Source organism: Lytechinus variegatus, chromosome 1, assembly GCF_018143015.1.
Source record: "Lytechinus variegatus isolate NC3 chromosome 1, Lvar_3.0, whole genome shotgun sequence".
NCBI lineage: Eukaryota > Metazoa > Echinodermata > Echinoidea > Temnopleuroida > Toxopneustidae > Lytechinus > Lytechinus variegatus.
The window spans coordinates 91239287-91261347 of record NC_054740.1 but is presented as its reverse complement, the minus strand read 5'-3'; the positions used below and the strand labels follow the sequence as shown (position 1 = coordinate 91261347).

The 22061-nt window shown below is 36.9% G+C and overlaps 3 protein-coding genes across 3 annotated transcripts; all 3 read right to left on the bottom strand.

The window, feature by feature from the left end:
* Window positions 1-1496: 1496 nt before the first annotated feature.
* LOC121428476 (stomatin-like) lies at window positions 1497-4172 on the bottom strand. Its single transcript, XM_041625105.1, has one exon. The coding sequence runs from the start codon at window positions 3928-3930 to the stop codon at window positions 3076-3078; it is 855 nt and encodes a 284-aa protein (XP_041481039.1). The 5' UTR covers window positions 3931-4172; the 3' UTR covers window positions 1497-3075.
* Window positions 4173-8680: 4508 nt separating this feature from the next.
* On the bottom strand, window positions 8681-10210 carry LOC121428468 (band 7 protein AGAP004871-like). Its single transcript, XM_041625097.1, has one exon. It carries the CDS (start codon window positions 10083-10085, stop codon window positions 9234-9236), a length of 852 nt encoding a protein of 283 aa, XP_041481031.1. The 5' UTR covers window positions 10086-10210; the 3' UTR covers window positions 8681-9233.
* A 5611-nt stretch (window positions 10211-15821) lies between these two features.
* On the bottom strand, window positions 15822-17531 carry LOC121428464 (band 7 protein AGAP004871-like). The gene has a single exon (XM_041625085.1). It carries the CDS (start codon window positions 17211-17213, stop codon window positions 16356-16358), a length of 858 nt encoding a protein of 285 aa, XP_041481019.1. The 5' UTR covers window positions 17214-17531; the 3' UTR covers window positions 15822-16355.
* Between the last annotated feature and the right edge of the window lie 4530 nt (window positions 17532-22061).

The following is a 22061-nucleotide window of genomic DNA, read 5'->3' as shown; positions in this document are numbered from 1 at the left end:
AGAGCAATATCTCTATGATTGTACTACTGCTACAGTATACACACTCATCTATTAACGGCAACTCTCATTTACTAAATTCTCCAACATCTTTTCCCAGTCAGGATGTCAGTTTTTTTATATCGATTTCATTTTCGAATTGTAGATACATAAGGAGTACTCTGGGCCGAAAATAATGTCTTATTAAAAAAAGGTAAATTCATCGAGCAATACGCTCAAAATTTCCCAGTAAAAAAAAAGACGTTCCCAGGGCCTTGCACGCCCCTCCCTCTTTCTCTCCCCCTCTCTCTCCTTCCCTCCTGTCCTCTCTCCCTCTCCTCTGTATCAATAAAATCACTATAAAAATACTATGCTGAACAAACGACTCATATATATAGGATAGAGTATTAAGATAGAGATCAGATGTATTTTCTATACAGAAACTTTCATAACTATTATTCTCGAATACAAAGACAATAATGGAGTATTCAACCACGTTCAGGATATTAGACCAACAATAATGAATATATTGTCTTCTTTACCATGTTATGAAATTGATTTTCCATTAAAGGGTGGAATGTCCCATCGTTCATAAGATAAAACCTATATTTTTGTTCAACCTTCATTTCGTCTCTTTTTGCACCCCTGAAAAAGCGCTCAGGTGCTTTACCCACCCTTTATACGCCATCGGTCTCATTACTGAAAATAATGTCTTTAGAACATGTTAATCTCGATCGAGATTTGAAACCACGGTGTAAATGTGACGAAAAAAGAAATTCATGATCTGATGCATTCAATATATGTACATAAATTTGTATGTACAATTATGTATCATTTGGATGTACATTTGAAATATATATGATATAGATGAAGTACATAGAGATCAAAGAGAGTTATATCTCATGAATTCTTGTCCTAAAGTATTCTCGAGTACCTGTGTACAACAGTGACAGTGACAACGCTGTACTGCCATTAAAGGTCAAGTCCACCTCAGAAAATGTTGATTTGAATCAATAGAGAAAAATCAGAAAAGCACAATGCTGAAAATTTCATCAAAATCGGATGTAAAATAAGAAAGTTATACGACAGTTTAAAGTTTCGCTTATTTTTAACAAAATAGTTATATGAACGAGCCAGTTACATCCAAATGAGAGAGTCGATGATGTCACTCACTCACTATTTCTTTTTTTTTATTGTTTGAATTATACAATATTTCAATTTTTACTAATTTGACGATTAGGACCTCCTTGCCTGAAGCACAAAATGTTAAAATAATGTAATTACACGTGTTCAGGGAGGAATGAAACTTCATTTCACATGACAATTACGAAAAATAAACATATTTCATATAATAAAATACAAAAGAAATAGTGATGTCATCAGTTCCTCATTTGCATACCGACCGAGATGTGCATATCACTGTTTTGTGAAATGAAGCGAAACTTTAAAATGTCATAACTTTCTTATTTTACATCCGATTTTGATGAAATTTTCAGTGTTACGCTTGTTGAATTTTTCTCTTTTTGTTCAAATCAAGGTTTTGTTGGGGTGGACTTGTCCTTTAAAGCAAAATATTCATTGACCAAAGACGGTTTGCAAAATGGTAGAAAAACAAGTTCTGAAAATATACTGATGTATTTTTTTTATTCATCCAAGAAGGAAGTTACAATAGAAAAATAAATCTGTTCACCTGGACTTACTTTCATGACACGGAAATCAGTTTCCCATTCGATCCGGGAGGCTTCTTCAGTTGTCTGTTCACCGTTTCATAAAAGTAAATCCAGGGAAAAGTTTTTTTTTATGCAAATACACTTAAGGTGAATCTCTAACAGAAGTTTTTAGGGAAAAGATAACTCAGGGTGTACGTAGGTATATCGATAATTTTTGAAATATTCATAAATTTCCTAATTGGTGCCCTCACTTCGCAAACTTGAAGAAATTGCTCAATTTCAGGCATCTATTCCATGCTTTGTAAATAACCCTTTGAAAATCTTAATGACGTGATAAATGAGTATTACGTAACATATCACAGACTGTAGTCCGGTCATCGGATGCAGAGGAAACAGGACTTCGTTATTCTGCCTTACACGCCAGCCATCTTACTTCACACAAAAATGGTGAAGACCATGTATTACACCATGAATTCTAATTGTGGGATCCATGGTTACATAACAAAACTACTGAGACATTCGACATATTTACAAATAACCCAAAAGGGTTATTTTGTGCATTAGATATGGGAGACATAACACAATCGCGACAGGCGCAAAAGTTGCAAAACTTTCAATAATGGTCTCTCCAAATTTCCGACCTACATTTGTACCATCTAGATGTAAATAGTAAAGAAAAATAAAATAATTCATGTACCTTCTCTTGTGAAAAGACTTCAATTACTCTGCGTGTATTTCTTCTATCAAAAATTCAAATGAATACCAAATTGTAGTTTGGATAAACTGAAAAAAAAACGAGTAACAGCGCAATGATGACTCCGTGAACAATAGATGATTATGAAACAGTAATGTGGGGGTGATTCATAATACGACAAAATAATAGTATTTCTTGTTTTTTTATATTTGAATGTCACTAATTTACAGTTAGGCCTATAACAAAGTTTATAGTTTATTGAGGAAATCAATGAGGTATTTTCTATTGATCACTCGAAATAGTTTTCCTCTACTATGGAGCCTATAATAACAATGTTATTATGAGCTTATCTTTCCATCCAAAACATTTTTTAACATAGCTAGCTCTATGCAATCTATATTCCAAAGGGTACCAAATCCCTCAGATATAATTATTCATTGAACTATACATCATTAGGATCTGAAAAAAAAATTAAACTAAAATAAATGTATGAAATGTAACAGAAGTATGATTAAATTTATTAATTCTTTTAGTTGGACGCGTTATATTCACAAGTACATGCAATACATTATGAAATTTCTGTTTAGTCATGTTAGTTGGGATAACTATCCTAGAATTGAGAAAGGGGTAACATAATACTCTCAACCTGACACTGACGACACGGACATATAAATATAACTAAATAAGACATAATGAAAATAGCATGATTTTGTGTAACTGATGAATGTCTTTTTTTTATTTAGTCATGATGCCTTGCATGATATCAATAGGAAGTGGAAAGATGATAGTGGAGTTCTTCTCGGCTGAGATGGTGTTAAGGGTCTGTAGGTACCTCAGCTGAAGAGCCGATGGAGATTCCGCAATAGTATCCGCAGCTTCCTTCAAAGCGCGAGCAGCATTCTGTTCTCCTTCAGCAGCAATCACCTTAGCCCTAGCCTCTCTGGAAGCTTCAGCTTCAGCAGCCATGGCTCTCTGGAGCTGGACAGGTAAACGAACATCCTTGATCTCAACTCGCTCTACTAAGATACCCCAAGGATCGGTGTCATGGTCGAGGGTGGACTGCATGTAGTGACTGATGCCTTCACGTTCTGCAAGAATCTCAGCCAGGTTCTTGGTGCCCAGGACATTACGAAGTGTCGTCTGAGCCAGAAGTCTGGTTGACTTGTCTGCGTTTTCCACATTGGCGATGCTGATGGTGGCATTCTTGACACGGTAGAAGACCACAGCATCCACAGAGATGGTCAAACTATCCCTGGTCAGAATCTCTTGAGGAGGAATATCAAACGAAATGGTACGAAGATCTACCTTTGTGTAATCCTCAATGCAAGGTAGGATGAAGAAGAGACCAGGTCCTCTAGCACCACCAGACAAGAGACGCCCAAGTCTGAAGATAACTGCTCTCTCATACTCCTGAACTACCTTAATGCAGATAAAGAGTGAGAATGGTAGCGTGCAGAACACCAAGATCACCGAAACAATCATTAAAAGGATTCCACAGAACCCGAGACTACCTCCGCCGGATTCAGAACCTCCAATGATTATCTGAGTATTCTCTCCTATACTGGAATCATCTTTACCCCTTGACGCCATGGTATATCTCTCTTGCTTTATAGGCTTACAGTTCGTTAATACACTCAGATATTGGTGGATCTCTGATGAGCAAACTTATGCTCTCAAATTCAGTTCTCTCTGTAATACACGCATATATAAGTGATGATGACGAATAGAACTTTGTCCTCTGTTATATAGTGTCCGTATCGTGTGAGTTCAGAGCTCGTTTTGCTGTTGTAATTTTGGTCAAAATAGCTGTTACGCAAATACCACATGTACGTTGTGGATTGTGTAATCGGGAAAGGAAAAAACCGATCATCACTGCGTTGAGTCACTGAACTGTGCAGAAAAGAATACAAAAGGAAACAAACAAAGAACTTTTGCAGCGGACCATGAATTGTGAGCAGTGTGATGTTTACATCAGGTTGGATTGTATTCTTCTTTTAACAGGCTCATTGATATTTCAGCTTTTAAAATGATATAGGTATGGGAATCACCCGTTTCGTGCCAACACGAACAAGGTGTATCGACTATACAAAACTGTCGCCTTTTTACTGGGCGTTATTATGAGGGGGAAGTGCCGGCAAAGAATTTTAACGATGGATCCCGCAATCAAAAGGAACGCCGATTTTCGCAAAATAATTGAGATTTAATGAGTGAGAAAAACATGATGAAAAAATGAAATAAAATAAGATGTGGTGCTTACTAGGAAACAGCTCGTGCATAAAAGACAGAACCCCGGGGGGGGGGGGGGGGGGCCATTGACGAGTGGATACCATGCGCAAACATGGGGTCTCGAAAAGCACCCTAAACACGTAATTTCTATATTCTGAAAATGCACCCCTTAACAAGTATTGGCGTGTGACACCATACCCGTAACAAGTATTGGAAACAAAACGATACTGACTCTTGGCAAATATTCCCTTATTTCCCTTATTTGGTTTAGTACGACCCCACCTTCTACACCTCGCGGAAATCGGACTCTAAACACGTATAACGTTGGGGCAAAAAGGACATTTATAAAACATTTAAATTAAACCCTAAACACGTAATTTTCCTAGCGAAATAGATACCCTTTTTCATTATTTTTCTGTTTTTGACACCCTTATCACGTTACGTACGTTCGCGCATGGTCTCCACTCGTCAATGTAAGTGGCCACCCCTGGTACAGAACATAAAAAAACTTCAATTGCGATGGTATCATGCAAATTGGAAGGGAATAATCATGGGTGTAGATACGTGACGTCATGTCCCATCCCTTCTGAATAAAAGGTTTGCTGGTCGAATCTATGCAATTGCCTTCTAATATATTAAAGCAAATGATGGTTACCAGATCAAAAGGAGATCAGATAAGGAAAAGCACTTCAGTCAGAAGTATACCTGCCATTAATCTAGCTGTCTCGGGGCGAGCCGGTGACAATTCCAGAACAATGTCTCGCAATGGGAATAAATTAAATATACTGGAACAGTCAAGGGATATTTCCATTTGAGCTTTGCAACCTTTAAAATAAAGCTCTAGTAAAATAGCCACTTGGCCTGTTATGAAAATTTTACCTCCATTTATGATCCGAGTTCGCAATTATTCACCCTGATATAGGCCTATTTTTTCATCCCCAGAGTACCTTAAAATTCATTTTGCTTTCAACCTGTTACAACTAAAAATAATTGTCCTGATTCAACCAACAATCTATATTTGATTATTTTTATACATAATTATTAGCTGCCTCTTCCAGTCCAAATATACATCATGCTAATGCACCGCAAACTGCTACATGTTTGATAAATGGATCATGGTCGTGTCTGTCCTTTCGGAATGATCATTGATGAATTACCCATCTCGTTCATTATCGCATTTATCGCTTGCACGATCTCCGAATGAGTAATTACAAAGAACAATGACGAAAAATGCCTGTAACTCAACAGCCAAGCATCAGAGCTATGTAAGAGTTTGGTAGATCTCCGTTTCAATCAAAAGCATTTTTTGTGTTTTTCATTTTCATAATGTTCTTGTGCTTAAAATGGTTTCAGTTAAAATGATAATGCGCTCAATTTCACCTAGGTCAGCGCATCTCATCATATTCTGTATGTATCCGAGATGCCATTTTTTGTCTCACCTGCGAAGCAAAGTGAGACTATAGGCGCCGCTTTTCCGACGGCGGCGGCGGCGTCAACATCAAATCTTAACCTGAGGTTAAGTTTTTGAAATGACGTTATAACTTAGGAAGTATATGGACCTAGTTAATAAGACTTGGCCATAAGGTTGATCAAGTATTACTGAACATCCTAGTAGAGTTTCATGTCACATGACCAAGGTCAAAGGTCATTTAGGGTCAATGAACTTAGACCATGTTGGAGGAATCAACATCGAAATCTTAACCTGAGGTTAAGTTTTTGAAATGTCATCATAACTTAGAAAATATATGGACCTAGTTCATGAACTTGGACATAAGGTTAATCAAGTATCACTGAACATCCTGCATGAGTTTCACGTCACATGACCAAGGTCAAAGGTCATTTAGGGTCAATGAACTTTGGCCTAATTGGGGATATCTGTTGAATTCCCATCATAACTTTGAAAGTATATGGATCTTATTCATGAAACTTGGACATAATAGTAATCAAGCATCACTGAAAATTTTGTGCAAGTTTCAGGTCTCATGATTAAGGTCAAAGGTCATTTAGGGTCAATGAACTTTGGCCGAATCGGGGGTATCTGTTGAATTACCATCATAACTTTGAAAGTTTATTGGTCTAGTTCATTAAACTTGGACATTAGAGTAATCAAGTATCACTGAACATCCTGTGCGCGTTTCAGGTCACATGACCAAGGTCAAAGGTCAATGAACTTTGGCCGAATCGGGGGTATCTGTTGAATTACCATCATAACTTTGAAAGTTTATGGATCTGATTCATGAAACTTGTACATAAGAGTAATCAAGTATCACTGAACATCCTGTTCGAGTTTCAGGTCACATGATCAAGGTCAAAGGTCATGTAAGGTCAATGAACTTTGGCCATGTTGGGTTTTTTTGTTGAATAACCATCATATCTCTGTAAGTTTATTGGTCTAGTTCATAAAAAGTGGACATAAGAGTAACCATGTATCACTGAACATCTTGTGCGAGTTAGAGTAGTATTCAAAGTCAACACTGCTGCTATATTGAACCGCGTGATGCAGGTGAGACGGCCAGAGGCATTCCACTTGTTTCAGTAACACCTTCATAAGATGGATATTTTGGCACATCCTAGCCTGAAATTTCCTGTGTGATCCCTACTGGTTCTATATCACAATTCCTATCCCGTAAAGTGTCCATCTCCCACCCCGCTCGATCTCGTTCTTCTTTCACTCCTTTACAATTTTCCGCTATTATTATTTTGCTCCACCTTTTCTCTCATTTTATCACCCTTTCACATTCTTTCTTTTGCATCTTTACTTTTATCTTTTATCGATTAGCCAATCTATCACAGTGAGTCAATCAACCAATCAATCAACCAATCAATCAATCAATCAATCAACCAATCAATCAATCAACCAACCAATCAATCAACCAATCAATCAATCAACCAATCAATCAATCAATCAATCAACCAACCAATCAATCAATCAATCAACCAATCAATCAACCAACCAATCAACCAATCAAACAATCAATCAATGAACTAACCAATCAATCAATCAAAGTTAGTGAGTAAATCAATCAAACAATCAACCAATTTATTAATCAATGAAAGTTATAGAGTTTGGGGGTTAGTATAAATACAACAAATCAATCAATCAATCAAAGTAAGTGAGTCAATCAATCAATCAATCAATCAATCAATCAATCGATCAAACAATCAAAATTATTGAGTCGATCAATAAACTAATCAACCAATCAATGAACTATAATGAATCAATCTAGCAATCAAAATCAATTAGACAATCATTCAAAGTTAGTTAATTAATCAATCAATCATTCAATCAGAGTTAGTGAGTCAATCAATCAATCATATCAATTAATCAATCTATCTATCTATCTATCAGTCAATCAATAAATCAATCAATCAAAGTTGGTGAGCCAATCAATCAATCAATCAACCAATATCGGACAATTTTCGTCACTTGATAAAGAGTTGCAGCTGCACTCGAAAGCTCGTGAACTTGTAAGCTAGTGAACACTTTTTGCGAGAGTGATCACGAATTTCCTAGAAAGCCAGTGAACACTTTTTGCGAGAGTGATCACGAATTTCCTTGTTGACCATAGTAGATTGCGAGACAAATGAATACCCTCTAGCGATTAATCAACCAATTAGTCAATGAAAGTTAGTGTGTCAGTCAATAAACCAATTGAGTAATCGTATACATTGCTTATCTTTCTTTGACTAAAGAGCACTCAAAATTATCGTTCTATGGGTATGCACGTTCTTTACTTTCATCCTATAAGCATATGGTATACAAAAATTACCCTTTTTAGTTAAAAAAGAATTAGGAACAGAATCAAGCTTCTATTCCTTATTAATGATAAACCGTCTTCAATATTTCAATGATATCAATATATCTGAATGAAGTAACGCTCTATTGAGACAATGTTGCTTTATATTGCAATATTCAGATCAAGAACACCATTATTTCTACGTTCAGTGAAAGTGACACTCTTGTGATTTAGTACTATAAAAAATTTTGGTAGCCTTATTAGTGATACATTGTGCACCGCATAATCCTATCAAAATACCCTTTTTAATGTTGAAAGTTGCATTATCAAGTGATGTAATTAAACAGAAAATCATACGTAGTTTTCTCAGAAAAGTATATTCTCTAAATGATTTTCATAACCTTTTGATTACATGCACTAGGGGCCAGCAAGAAATATATACAGTCATAGTGACGACCATGATGTTGACCGACCATTATTTCAATTATATATAACATTGACACATGTTTTGATGTTAATGACAACAATTATGTTTTCCCGAGGCTACATCTTCAACAAGGGTGACAATACAATATAGAGTATGTAGCCAAATTTTATACAGTGCGCAAAATTTGGAGAAAAAATTACCTCGATCTATTCAGAGCAGCATCACTGAAATACAACGTTTTCAATCTCCAAAATAATGTTCTAATACATGGAACTCGGAGTTACATATAAAGAGCCAATATTTATCATTACCATGCTAAAATGATCCGGTCATGATCTCATAATGAATGATTCTATTATGAGCTATATATTGTGGTACACTACCTCAATTACACAAATTTGCACAACGAAGAACAAGAATTATTGATTTAACAGTCTCTGCAACTCATCATGACTAGTGTCAATGATCATTATGCAAATTTTCCTATCACGTGATGTAGAAATTTACTTGTTCAAGAAGCCCTGGAGAAGATCAATTGGAAGTGGAAAGATGATGGTTGAGTTCTTCTCTGCTGAAACAGTGTTAAGGGTCTGTAAGTACCTCAGTTGAAGAGCCGATGGAGATTCCGCAATAGTATCTGCAGCTTCCTTCAAAGCACGAGCAGCATTCTGTTCTCCTTCAGCAGCAATCACCTTGGCCCTAGCCTCTCTGGAAGCTTCAGCTTCAGCAGCCATAGCTCTCTGGAGCTGGACTGGTAAACAAACATCTTTGATCTCAACTCGCTCTACTAAGATACCCCAAGGGTCGGTGTCCTGGTCCAGGGTGGACTGCATGTAGTGACTGATGCCTTCGCGTTCTGCAAGGACCTCGGCCAGGTTCTTGGTGCCCAGGACATTACGAAGTGTTGTCTGAGCCAGGAGCCTTGTTGAATAATCTGCATTTTCCACGTTGACGATGCTGAGAGTGGCATTCTTGACACGGTAGAAGACCACGGCATCCACGGAGACGGCAAGACTATCCCTGGTCAGAATCTCTTGAGGAGGAATATCAAACGAAATGGTACGAAGATCTACCTTCGTATATTCCTCAATGAAAGGTAAGACGAAGAAAAGCCCTGGACCTTTAGCGCCACCAGACAAGAGACGTCCAAGTCTGAAGATAACCGCCCTTTCATACTCCTGAACCACCTTAATGCAGACAAACAGTGAGAATGGGAAGGTACAGATCACAATGACCCATGAGAGGATTGTCAAAGCTAAGGCACAACAATTAGAATCTTCATCTGTAGAATTGGCTTCGATCATTTCACCCGATGGTGATCCATCATTAAACCTGCTTTCTTGAGTTGAAGACATCGTACTAGATGATACAGAACTTTATGCCAAAGAAGATCCTTTCCAGTATCAGGTATGAATTACAGGTGGTAATATCGGCTGCTTTTATGTGGACGGAGCCAATGCGGAAGTACAAGTAAAATTAATGAAAGGGGACTATACTTAAAATTTTCGACAACGAAATTCATACAAATTTGTTGACACAACCGTATATGTCAAGTGTTAATCAATAATGGTAACCAATGTAATCCTTCGACGAGAATGAAACTAAAGCATTCGTTATAGCTTATCATAGTAATAATCACCATAACTATAAATTTCTATTTTTCCTTCCATCTCTTCCCTCTCTCTCTCTTTCTTTCTCTCACCCCATGTATGCAATAAATGCTCGGTAATAGTGTTTATAATCTTCCTTTACTGCCTATTGTTCATAATTAATGGCGACTTGTTTACACAATGAGATTTATCTTTAATATGGTTAGTTTAGAGAACTTTGGATCCACACCCTGTCCTCGAAAGTAGTATTAATCTTTATAAGGGACTGGGAGGTACATACAACAAACTTCAAGAAAAAAATCAAAGGAGGGGGGGGGCAAAATGATACCAGGTAGACTTTACTCCACGACGAAAGACGGATTCAAACTCATACAATTTGTGTTGTGATAAATTATGCTCTCCATGACAATGACCAACCAAGGTGTCGAAAATTGGTGAATCAAAAAAGCAGTTTCGTCATTGACTCTGGATGAATCCCCCCCCCCCGGTTCATATAATTTCAATAATGACCTCCCAGTTGTTCTTTGTCATTTGAGGGGCATTTTCCATACATTTACTGGGTTCGTGATTCTGTCTTGCGGCGCGAAGCAAAAACTTCCTAATGAAAGGTATAGACTGAGAGAAAGAGATAGATGGAGGGGGGGGGGTGGGCGTTATGGCGTCCCCCTGGAATTTAAAGGAGAAGTCCACCCCCAACAAGAAGCTGATTTTATTAAAAAGAGGAAAATCCAACAAGCAAAACGCTGAAAAATTTAATCAAAAAGCGGATGTAAAATAACATATGGCATTTTTAAAACTTTCGCTTAATTTCACATAACAGTCATATGCACATCCCGGGTGGTATGCAAATGAGGGGACTGTGATGTCACTCACTATTTATTTTGTATTTTATTACATGAAATATTCTAATTTTCTACTCATTGTCCTGAATAACAAATTGTCATTCCTCACTGAAATTGTGAAATTACTAGGGTGTTAACGTGTAATGGTTCAGTCTATAGGACATTGTAGTAAAATCTGTACAAAAATTGAGATACTGTATGATTCAAACAATAAAATCAAATAATAATGAATAGTGAGGATCATCATCGAATTTCTTATTTGCATGTCACTGAATTTTGCGTAGAACCGTTTTGTAGAAAATAAGCGAAACATAAACAGATGAAGCTCTAATCATATCTGATCATGCATGCTCATTACGTTTGCAGAAACCCAATTACACACAAGCGAGACAGGGGAAATGACCGAAAGGGGGTCCAATTCGTCCGAATCATGACTGGAAGAGAGCAATGAAAAAAAAATGACGCAGACAGGAGTCCAGGCAGATCGACACAAAAGAACCTTACTAACAAATAAGAATTACAAATGCAACTAAATATAATAAGCAAGACCCAGGTGAAGGATAAGGTGAAGGAAATAGTAAAGAAAGAATCCAGAATAAATGAAAGACAAAAAACTAAAAAGGAAAGAAAGGAAGATATGAGGAAGAAAGAAACCAACAAGAACACAAAAGGGAACATCAAAATGAGCAATGACGACGACTTCAAACATTCAGTATGCTTAGAAGTACAATGATTAATTTATTTATAAATTTGCTAAAAAAATGATATTGCATAGATGTAAGTTGTGTTTTGTGTAAACCACGTGTTCAAGAATCCAACGTTTATCATCAAGGTTCGCTCATCCTCAATTAAAAAAGGTGTGTTTTACAAGTGCCAATAATAATTTCAATACACCTAAAGCCAGTTTAATCAATTATTTAATTATACCTGCATAGGGTATATTATGTCCATTTCGGTTGCAGGCAAGATGTATAAAACATAAGAAATAGATTTTATACACATACATTCATGTAAAATAAGTTCCCTTTTTTAAACAAAGCATTAATATTTTTACAATAAAACGCATGATGCAGCGAGCATATAATAATAATAACGTGCATTTATATAGCGCAAAAACCTATTTCTATATATTATATTGCGCTGCAAGAGCTTCATAGGTGCTCTACATACTATTAGAATAGATAGGTTTTAATTTTAACTTGAAATTATATAAATTTGATGAATTCCTAATGTTGAGGGGAAGTTTGTTCCATAGTCGTGGGGCTGACATCAGAAACGACCTATCTCCTAGTTTTCTTTTAATTTTGTGTGGGGTACTTGCAGTGTGAGTGTATCTTGTGAGCTACGAAGGTGATGGTCATGAGATCCGGATTTCAATTTCAAGAGATCGGAGTTATAACTTGGGGCCTGACCATTAAGAACTTTAAAGACTGTCATTAGGATCTTAATTGTGATTCTTTGCCGGACAGGTAACCAGTATAATTCTCTCAATAATGGGATGACTGGAGAGAATTGGGGAAGACGACATAATAAACGTACACATGTTTTTTGCAATCTCTCCAGTTTGCTTATGTGAGAATCGGGTAATCCATAAAATACTATTACAATAACCCAAATTTACTTGTGATGCAAGCATGAACAATAGTTTTCATGCTGTCCTGACCAAAGAATTTACGTATATGCTTAAATAAGTATCAAAGACTACACCAAGGTTTCTGGCTTTATCTGATGGAGTTATCACCGAATCGCCAAAAATTACGGCCCTGATTAAGCTATAGCCCCCAAATTTTGAAACCTGAATTGGAGTACCAATGACCAACAATCAAGTTATTCTAAAATTCAACGTTAACTTATTTTGGAGCATCTATGTTCTGATATATGCCACACAATCTTCTAACGATTTATCATCTCGTGGTGCATTTGGGGAGACAGACAAGCATAGTTATGTGTCGTCTGCATAGCAGTGGGGATTGATACTGGGAAACTCTCTTTTGATACCGGTAGGAAGTCTACTTGTGTACATATTAAACAATAAGGGGCCGCGACGAGACCCCTGCGGTACACCGAAAGGCACCTTGAATACATCTGACCTTGGAGCTATTGAAAACATAGCTCCAGGATCTGACACACTATTATCCATTTCTATTGACAGCCTTCTCTCTGAAAGATAGGATTTTATCAATTCGAGTGCATTGCCATTGATCGCAAAATGATTTTGAAGTGTTTCAACTGAGCGTTAGTGGTCTATCGTGTGATAAGCACTGCTCATATCAAGTAGAAAGAGCAATGAAAATTTTTGATTGTCCATAGACATTAAGAGTTCACTTTTAATTCTAAGGAGTACTGTTTCAGTACTATGGAATTTTCGATATGCAGACTGATTAACCAGGCAGAAGTGATTGAGATTCAAGGTGCCCGAGAATTTGTTGGGTAGCAGCGCCTTATAGATGTACTGAAGATAACTAACAGGTCTGAAATTACTGAATTCTGTTTTAAGACCAGACTTCTTTGCAGTGGTTTAACTAAGGCAAGCTTCCACTGAGCAGGAAACTGTCCTGTTGATAGAGACAGGTTAACCATCGATGTAATAACAGGTGTCAATACATCAAGACCATTGCAATAACAACTAGGCAGTGGGTCCATTGGACACGACTTCTTACTAAGCTTCAAAATGAATTTTTCAATATCATGTTCTGTCATTTATTTGAAAGAATATAAACTTTCAATCTGTGATTCACGTGAAACTTCATCAAGAACAAGCATGTCATCATTTATTTCATTTAGTTACAAATCTATATCAGCATGAATTTTCCTAACTTTGTCTACTGGGAATTCGCCTTATAGGTTGACAAATAATTTTCTATCAATATTACTTGGTATTGTTGGTTGTTTGTCTGACATTTTCAACAAGCCCTTTACAACATCCAATAGCGTTTTAGTGCTGTCTTATTATTATTATTATTATTATTATTATTTATTTCGGCAATGAAAAGTATAAGAAATTGGTACAGTGTAGTACAACACATAATAAACATAACAGAGTATAGATTGAGCACCCACTGGACTGCCAGGGTCAACTGAATTACTGTAGTCAATAAAGACCATTTGACCCAATCCAGTGGGTGCTTAAATAAAACAGAAGCGGATAAAAGAGTGAGTATGAACAAAAAGGTTTAAGATCAATTATAATAGAACATAGGTCTACTTGATATCATCTTAACTTATATCAAAATTAGCTGTTTAAATAAATAATAAACTCGTGCAAAGATGCGCTCAGCTGACAAATCTTTCAGGTAAGTCTTCCGTGCTTCACTCAAATAAAATATTACAGATGGAGGTGGCAAATCTTAGTCAAAATCAATATAGAATGAAGAATTGGGAATGCAATATAAGGCACATAAATATTTGTTACTTTACTTTGTAATAATGTCGCTACTGTCCAAAATACAATCCACTTATATAGGTTAAGGATATACGATGCAATGTGGTATATACTTATCCTTTAGCGGGATGTGGTGTTTCGTATCATGAATCAATTTGGGTACAAATCGCTTTTCGCACACATTATGAAAATATCTATTTACAAAGTAAATACTTCAAATACTGTATAATTCAAAAATTGGACTAACACATCCTTTCACCGGCTTAGCTATTTTACAAATAACTTATTTATATGAAGGATTGATAGTTTGTCAAGAAATTACAAATAACAAGTATACTGTATAGGTGCATTTATAATCCATACACTCAAATCGTAATAATGTTACAACTTCAAAATATTATACCTTTCTTATTATTCAAACACGTAGCGGTAAATTTGTGCAATTAATATTTAAGTTGGGAAATACATGTGTATCCTTTCTCCTCGGGAACAGTTTCCTTTTATAAAAAAAATATCATATCAATGATCTTTATGGGGAAACATTCAATTCATGCTAAAAAGGGTTTATCATCAATTTACAAGGTAATTGTAGAATAATCAGAATCTTTAAACTATATTGTGTATATCCCCTCCACTATGACAGTCTTATCGTTATACACACAAAGTAGAGATTTTACGATTTGCTAAATGAAAATGCTCTTCAAAGAAAATCATGTAAGTAAAGGTTGGAATACACAAAAAAATCATATGTACATTTTATATAGTACAGAATCGCTAAAACTAAAGTAAACTTTCTGCTCATTTTCGTAAATGGAGGTTTGTTGTTTATAAAATATCTGTATCATTTTCCGACTTTCCGTCTATAATTTTATGAACTGTAAATGTTTTTATTTTTTTCAATTCAATTCAATTCTTTATTTCATTTCCATTCAAAGCATAATATAAAGTAATATAAAGCAATACAAATCAAGTACAATTTTATAGAAGGGCATTCTTACTTCGTAGAACAGTATAATATAGATAATAAATTGAAATTACTATGTATGGTCGTAAATATCTTGATTCATTTTTAAACTATCTTGTTGATCATGTTTTTATATTTTTAATAACAATAAGAATAATGATAATGCTCAATTCTTGTATAGCGCATCACACATAGCATATATTTATGTCCTTATGCGCTTAAAGAAGAAATAGTGAAAGGTAAGAATAAAGTAATCAAGATATTTAGATTGGATCATTAGTTCAAAGTTGGTATTTTATGCATTGAAAAGATATGTTTTGAGGGATCTCCTGAATGTACATAAATCACTTTGATATCTCATTGAATTAGGTAAAGCATTCCAGAGGACAGCAGAGGCATGAGTTAAAGCACGCTCACCATATGACTTTGTAAAGACAGAGGGAACAACAAGTAATGCTTTTGAGCTTGATCTACATGATCTAAGATTTCGGGATGGCTGGTAATATGATACTAAATCGAGTAAATAGGACGGGGCAATTTTATAAAAACAGTTGTGTGCAAAAACTAGAAGCTTGAATACCTAATTATTAAAAGAAGTTCATTTGATGTTCTTTCTTGCAACAATGACCCGGGTCGACTTTCCCCTCGTGGAAATCTCAATGTCTAGACTATTGTATTGTATGCGTTCGAAAGATTAATACAGGCACCGTTTAAGACACATTTAATACAAGGATTCAATACTTGATGGTATCTTTCCCAAGTAAAAAAAAACACTTAGTGGTAAACATAACATAAGGTTGGTTAGGAAACTCACGATGCAAAAGGAACTACTTTGTCATGATGCCTTGAATGAGGTCAATAGGAAGTGGAAAGATGATAGTGGAGTTCTTCTCTGCTGAGATGGTGTTAAGGGTCTGAAGGTACCTCAGTTGAAGAGCCGATGGAGATTCTGCAATAGTATCTGCAGCTTCCTTCAAAGCGCGAGCAGCATTCTGTTCTCCTTCAGCAGCAATCACCTTGGCCCTAGCCTCTCTGGAAGCTTCAGCTTCAGCAGCCATGGCTCTCTGGAGCTGCACTGGTAAACGAACATCCTTGATCTCAACTCGCTCTACTTGGATACCCCAAGGATCGGTGTCATGGTCGAGGGTGGACTGCATGTAGTGACTGATGCCTTCACGTTCTGCAAGAATCTCAGCTAGGTTCTTGGTGCCCAGGACATTCCGAAGGGTCGTTTGAGCTAGAAGTCTGGTTGATCTGCCTGCGTCTTCTACGTTGGCGATGCTGATGGTGGCATTCTTGACACGGTAGAAGACCACGGCATCCACAGAGATGGTCAAACTGTCTCTGGTCAGAATCTCTTGAGGAGGAATATCAAAAGAAACGGTACGAAGATCTACCTTTGTGTAATCTTCGATGCAAGGTAGGATGAAGAAGAGACCCGGTCCTTTAGCACCACCAGACAAGAGACGCCCAAGTCTAAAGATAACTGCTCTTTCGTACTCCTGAACCACCTTTATGCAAATAAACAACGAGAAAGGCACCGTGCAGATCACCAGAAGCCACGAAATGATGGTCAGTACCATTCCACAGCAACCTATTCCTTCATCTGATTCTGATTCCAATCCAATAACTTGCTGAGATGTCGATGGCTCACCATCAAAATCATCTTTTCCTCCTGATGCCATCGTCACAGTCTCCTGGTTAGTTATAAATGGATGCACCAGTCTTTAACTGCTCTCTACAGGGAGGGTGTGTAGGCCTATAATGCACGACACGAGACGTAGCTATAGGTTATCTACTCTCTGAGTTAAATACACCTTGGACTTCGTACGATAAACTGGTGATAACAAACAGTTTAACTAGTATAATACACACTAAATGCCAACCATTTGAATTCCTTGTGCATTTGCGTATATTTATTCTGCTGAAATCCGCAGAGAGAGAGGGAGAGAGAGAGAGAGAAATGCGTGCCTGCCTGGTGCTGGATAAACACGTGACTGAGAGTTCCGTCACAAGTGAATCTTGTTCGAGAGAGGAAAGATTCAGAACGTTTGAATAAATTATGGCATGTTGCCAATAGTAACCCACACTGTTAAACGATTGTCGTGCGATCAACACCGAGGTCGAGGTCATGTGCCATAGCCATCTCGCTTCGAGGGTTGTCTGTGGGTTGAGCGGACCTCGCGGGGACGGACAGCCCCATTAATCATGAGCAGTGCAAGTTTGCACCTGCCCATAGGGACAGGGGCCGTGGAAGCAGGGGGCTGGGGGCTTCAGGCCCCCCATCCCACTTTTTTACAAAACCGTGTACAAAAACGCAAAGATTAACATACAATATTGTGAGTTATTTGCATGGTCAGCCCCCCCCCCCCCCACTTTGAAAACCATTCCGCGGCCCTTGATGGAGGGTGATCAACTAGCCCTTGATTTGTATCTAACGATAACAGTAAATACAATTTAAAAAATTATAAATTTCCTGAATAGACCGACCTGTACTACTTACATTATCTCTAATTCAATCTTTTAACCCACCAGCATTTTACAATGATGATTATCTGGAAGGTACATGTTAAAAACACTATGGAAATATGTTGATACGATAAGCCAATTTAAAATGATGGAAATTATGTTAGCGAAAGTCCATGGCGAAACTGAGGAGGAAGTAAAAATTTATAAAACAAGAAGAAACAAAACAAAGTATTGGTTCAAAAAATTAAGGAAGTACACTTTATCTTCATTGTACAAAACGAGGAACGATTCAAAATCTACCATGATACTCGATTTCGACACTTTATTATTTGACCTAAAGAAAAAATACGACCAAAAAAAAATAGTTTACTTGAAAGCAAAATTTTTGTTCACATTCATCATGAGTATAACCCAAGTATAAATCTCCCCTATCATCAATAAAAAAACAAGATTGAAAAAATACAGACTTTTCCCCAATTTCTACACACGTATAAGCCAACTATTTCGTTAAGCTGGAATTAACAAGAAACATAGCATGATACATCTTTTAAAAAGATGAATTAACAACTTCATGAGATGATTTATATAAATCTCCAAATTCTATTAAAAATGGTTTTGTTGAAAATGGCTTAATGAAAGACGTCATAACATTTATACTTATAATATCATTTTTCGAATAAAGTAAGCTCGTTATGTTAATAAATGGGATTAATCTAGTTTATCAGCGATCAGTTCAATAGTGGGCACCTGTCATAGTCCGCTCATACCATTATATTTATGTCTTCAGAATTCCAATGTAAATTAAATAAACATTATTTGCATCTTTGCTTTATAGGCAAACCAGTTAACACGCATAGCGATTAATCGTAACGATTTTCACAGTTGATTGTACGTTGTCGTCAATGCAATTATTGTAGAAAAAATGTACTACAATAATTATTGAGACCAAAACACAAAGGTTAGCAATTAATTGTACGCTTGATTTTCACGTTGATTGTAGATTACATAGTCAATCAAATCAATCGTAGAAAATCATTGCTATACTTTGTGTTACCGGGCCCCTGGAGTGTCATAATTATCGGAGATATCATTATATTTGTGATGACTGTTCCCAATGGCGTACAGATAGTGATACGGTAGTGGGGGACCCCCTCCCCCTCATAAAAAAAGAAGAGATAGATAAAGGAAATGAATATTGGTTAAAAAAATCTTTTGGAAACTAAGTAAAAATCCGTCCTAAACTCATAATGCTGTCCTGTCGAGTTCCTACGGGAGTTGCCACAAGCAGAAAGAAAACAAACAAACAGAATATTTTCATTTTTAAAAAAGTCAATGTTGTTCTCTCACTTCGCTTGTTCGCGACTATTTATACTCCGTCTCTCTGCCCACTCATCAATTCCTTTTGCTCATTACGCCTATATTAACTAAGTTGTAGTACATGAAGTGAATGGAAATGGCCACCGTCTCCTTGGGCAGTACATCAATCACTGATATTAGGCCTAATGGACATGAGGGATAAATACTGTCGAGATATAAGTCTATATGCAAATATGCCAGTAAATATCATTGTAAATGAAATTTAGATACCATTCAGGCGCGCCGGAACACTTTCAGTTTTGGGGGGGCAAAGTCCCGAAGGGGGCACAATATTTTTGACAGCGTGAGATACCGAAGCGATCGAGCGGGATAGGCTGTGGGACCCCCCCCCCCGGTAAGGACTTTGTGTAAAAATGGAGCATAAAAGTTGCGTTTCTAAGAGCATTCAAAAATAAATTTCTTGAGAATTAAACAGTCTTGGAGTTCTTTTTGCTCCTTCTTCTGACCCAGACTGGTGTTTCTTCATGATCAGGGTCGCAGTTCCAGCAAATTACGAGCCTTATTGCGAACGAAATTGTTTCAAACCAATGCAATATAGGCCTTTTAAAGACTTTAAGATGACAAACATGACCGTACGCAGCCGGGGGCCGCCGATCGAGAGGGCAAAATTCACAAAATTCACCAAAAGTGTGCACGAAATCCTTCAATTTTATTGTAGATAATGCAAAAGCTCCCCCATCACAAACCCCCTCGCTCTTACGTTTCTCCGAAAATTTAGGTCTTGCAGCCCCACCCACTCCCGGATTGTTTTTATTTTTTTATTTTTGCAAACGTCCATGAATAACAAAAGCTGGGATGAACCAGAGAACTTAGCTGCCATCTCGATCTGATTAGTAACAGGTAATGGGAAGAAGTTTTGGAATCTAAAATACATAAGTGCTATATCATATGAGCTGAAATAGTATCAGACAAAACGCCTTCCAATCATGCCAAAGAAAAGGAATAGAGGAAAATACGACGCTGTGAAAATATCTTAAGATTTTTTTTTTATATTAGAGCAGTACTGTAACGCTTATTTTTTTCTTTTTTTATTTACCTTTTTATTCATATCTCGGATAAAATATGAGTCCGGTCAAGAAGACACTTTCACAGATGATTTTATTTTTTTCATGTCTAAACATTATCTCTAAGTTGCTTTCGAGTGGGATTCACCATTTTCACAAATTATAATCCTCTACACATGATTATTCTGTGTAATTTTCTGATAACATGTCTATATTGAGTTGAAATGACCTTGGTATTTTCTTTAGGGCACTGACTTGTTATCACTGTATTAACTCAGTTTATATTTAGTTGAAAATAAAAATATTTAAACAAGTTTCTCGAGATGTTATGGTTTCTGGGCTTGACAGCTATGACATAGATCTGGGGGGGGGGGGCACTTCCATTCACGAGTGGATACCTTGCGCGACCATGGGGTCTCGAAAAGCACCCTAAACACGTAATTTCCATATTCTGAAAATGCACCCCTTAACAAGTATTGGCGTGTGAAACCTTACCCTTAACAAGTATTGGAAACAAAACGATACTCTTAGCAAATATTCTCTGAAATGAACCCCTAAACAAGTACAGGAATGTTTTATTGTTACGGGTCCTTCGGTCGTCTGCTTTACCTTATTTGGTTTAGTACGACCCCCACCTTCTACACCTTGCGCAAATCGGACTCTAAACACGAAGTGTTGGGGCAAAAAGGACATCCTTTATAAAACATTTTAATTTTGTTTTATCATCCCCACAAATTCGACCCTAAACACGTAATTTTCCTAGCGAAATAGATACTTTTTTTTCATTATTTTTGTGTTTTTGACACCCTTATCACGTTACGTACGTAACGTGCCCTATCGTGAAAAAGACATCCTTTTTACGTGTTTTTTTGGTCGCGCATGATATCCACTCGTCAATGTAAGTGCCCCCCCCCCCGACATAGATTCCATATGTTGCTCGAGTAACTAGTGTTCACGCGCGTTAGTGATATCGGGTCCGGTCTGAGCGTTTCTGGGCGACCGCGCGTTTGTTAGACGACACAGCCAGCATCATAGAGTTATAAACCTAATCATTGGTGGACCACTATCAATTTGCCATTCGCTTTTAGTCTGAAATGTATTCATTAAAAGGTTAAACGTTATCACACTGTAATAAGATGGAAAAGGGGCTTATCAAAGGTATGTTTCACAGAGGAACTGTTCGTCAAAAGACGCGAGGCTTACTATGATAATGTATTTTTTTTTCATTTTTGACAATGGAAATGACAATTTTCAGGCAGAAAAGTGCCTTCGTTTACTTTTTTCCTTAAATAATTTATCATTTTTCTACTTCCAGGGGGGCACATTGGGGGGGGCAAAATCTCGTTTTGCCCCCCCAAAATTTTATTTGGGGGGGCAAGTGCCCCCCTGCCCCCCCCCCCCCCGCTTCCGGCGCCCTTGATACCATTGTGTTTTCTTTAAGCAATAGATTACGAATTCTCAAGAAAGAAGACTCAATATAGTGCTTATAATGATGGGAGTAAATAAAAAAGCATGTCTAATTTATTCATCCATTACTTTCTCCTTTTTTTTGGACATTTTGAATTTTACCTTTAGGGCTGTTTAGTGCCCTCTCCGTTAGGCCTTTATTTTGTCGGGGTCGGGACCACGACTATACAGTGCGTATCAAAAAAAAGTTTACACTTTGAAAAAGCTCTGGGAATT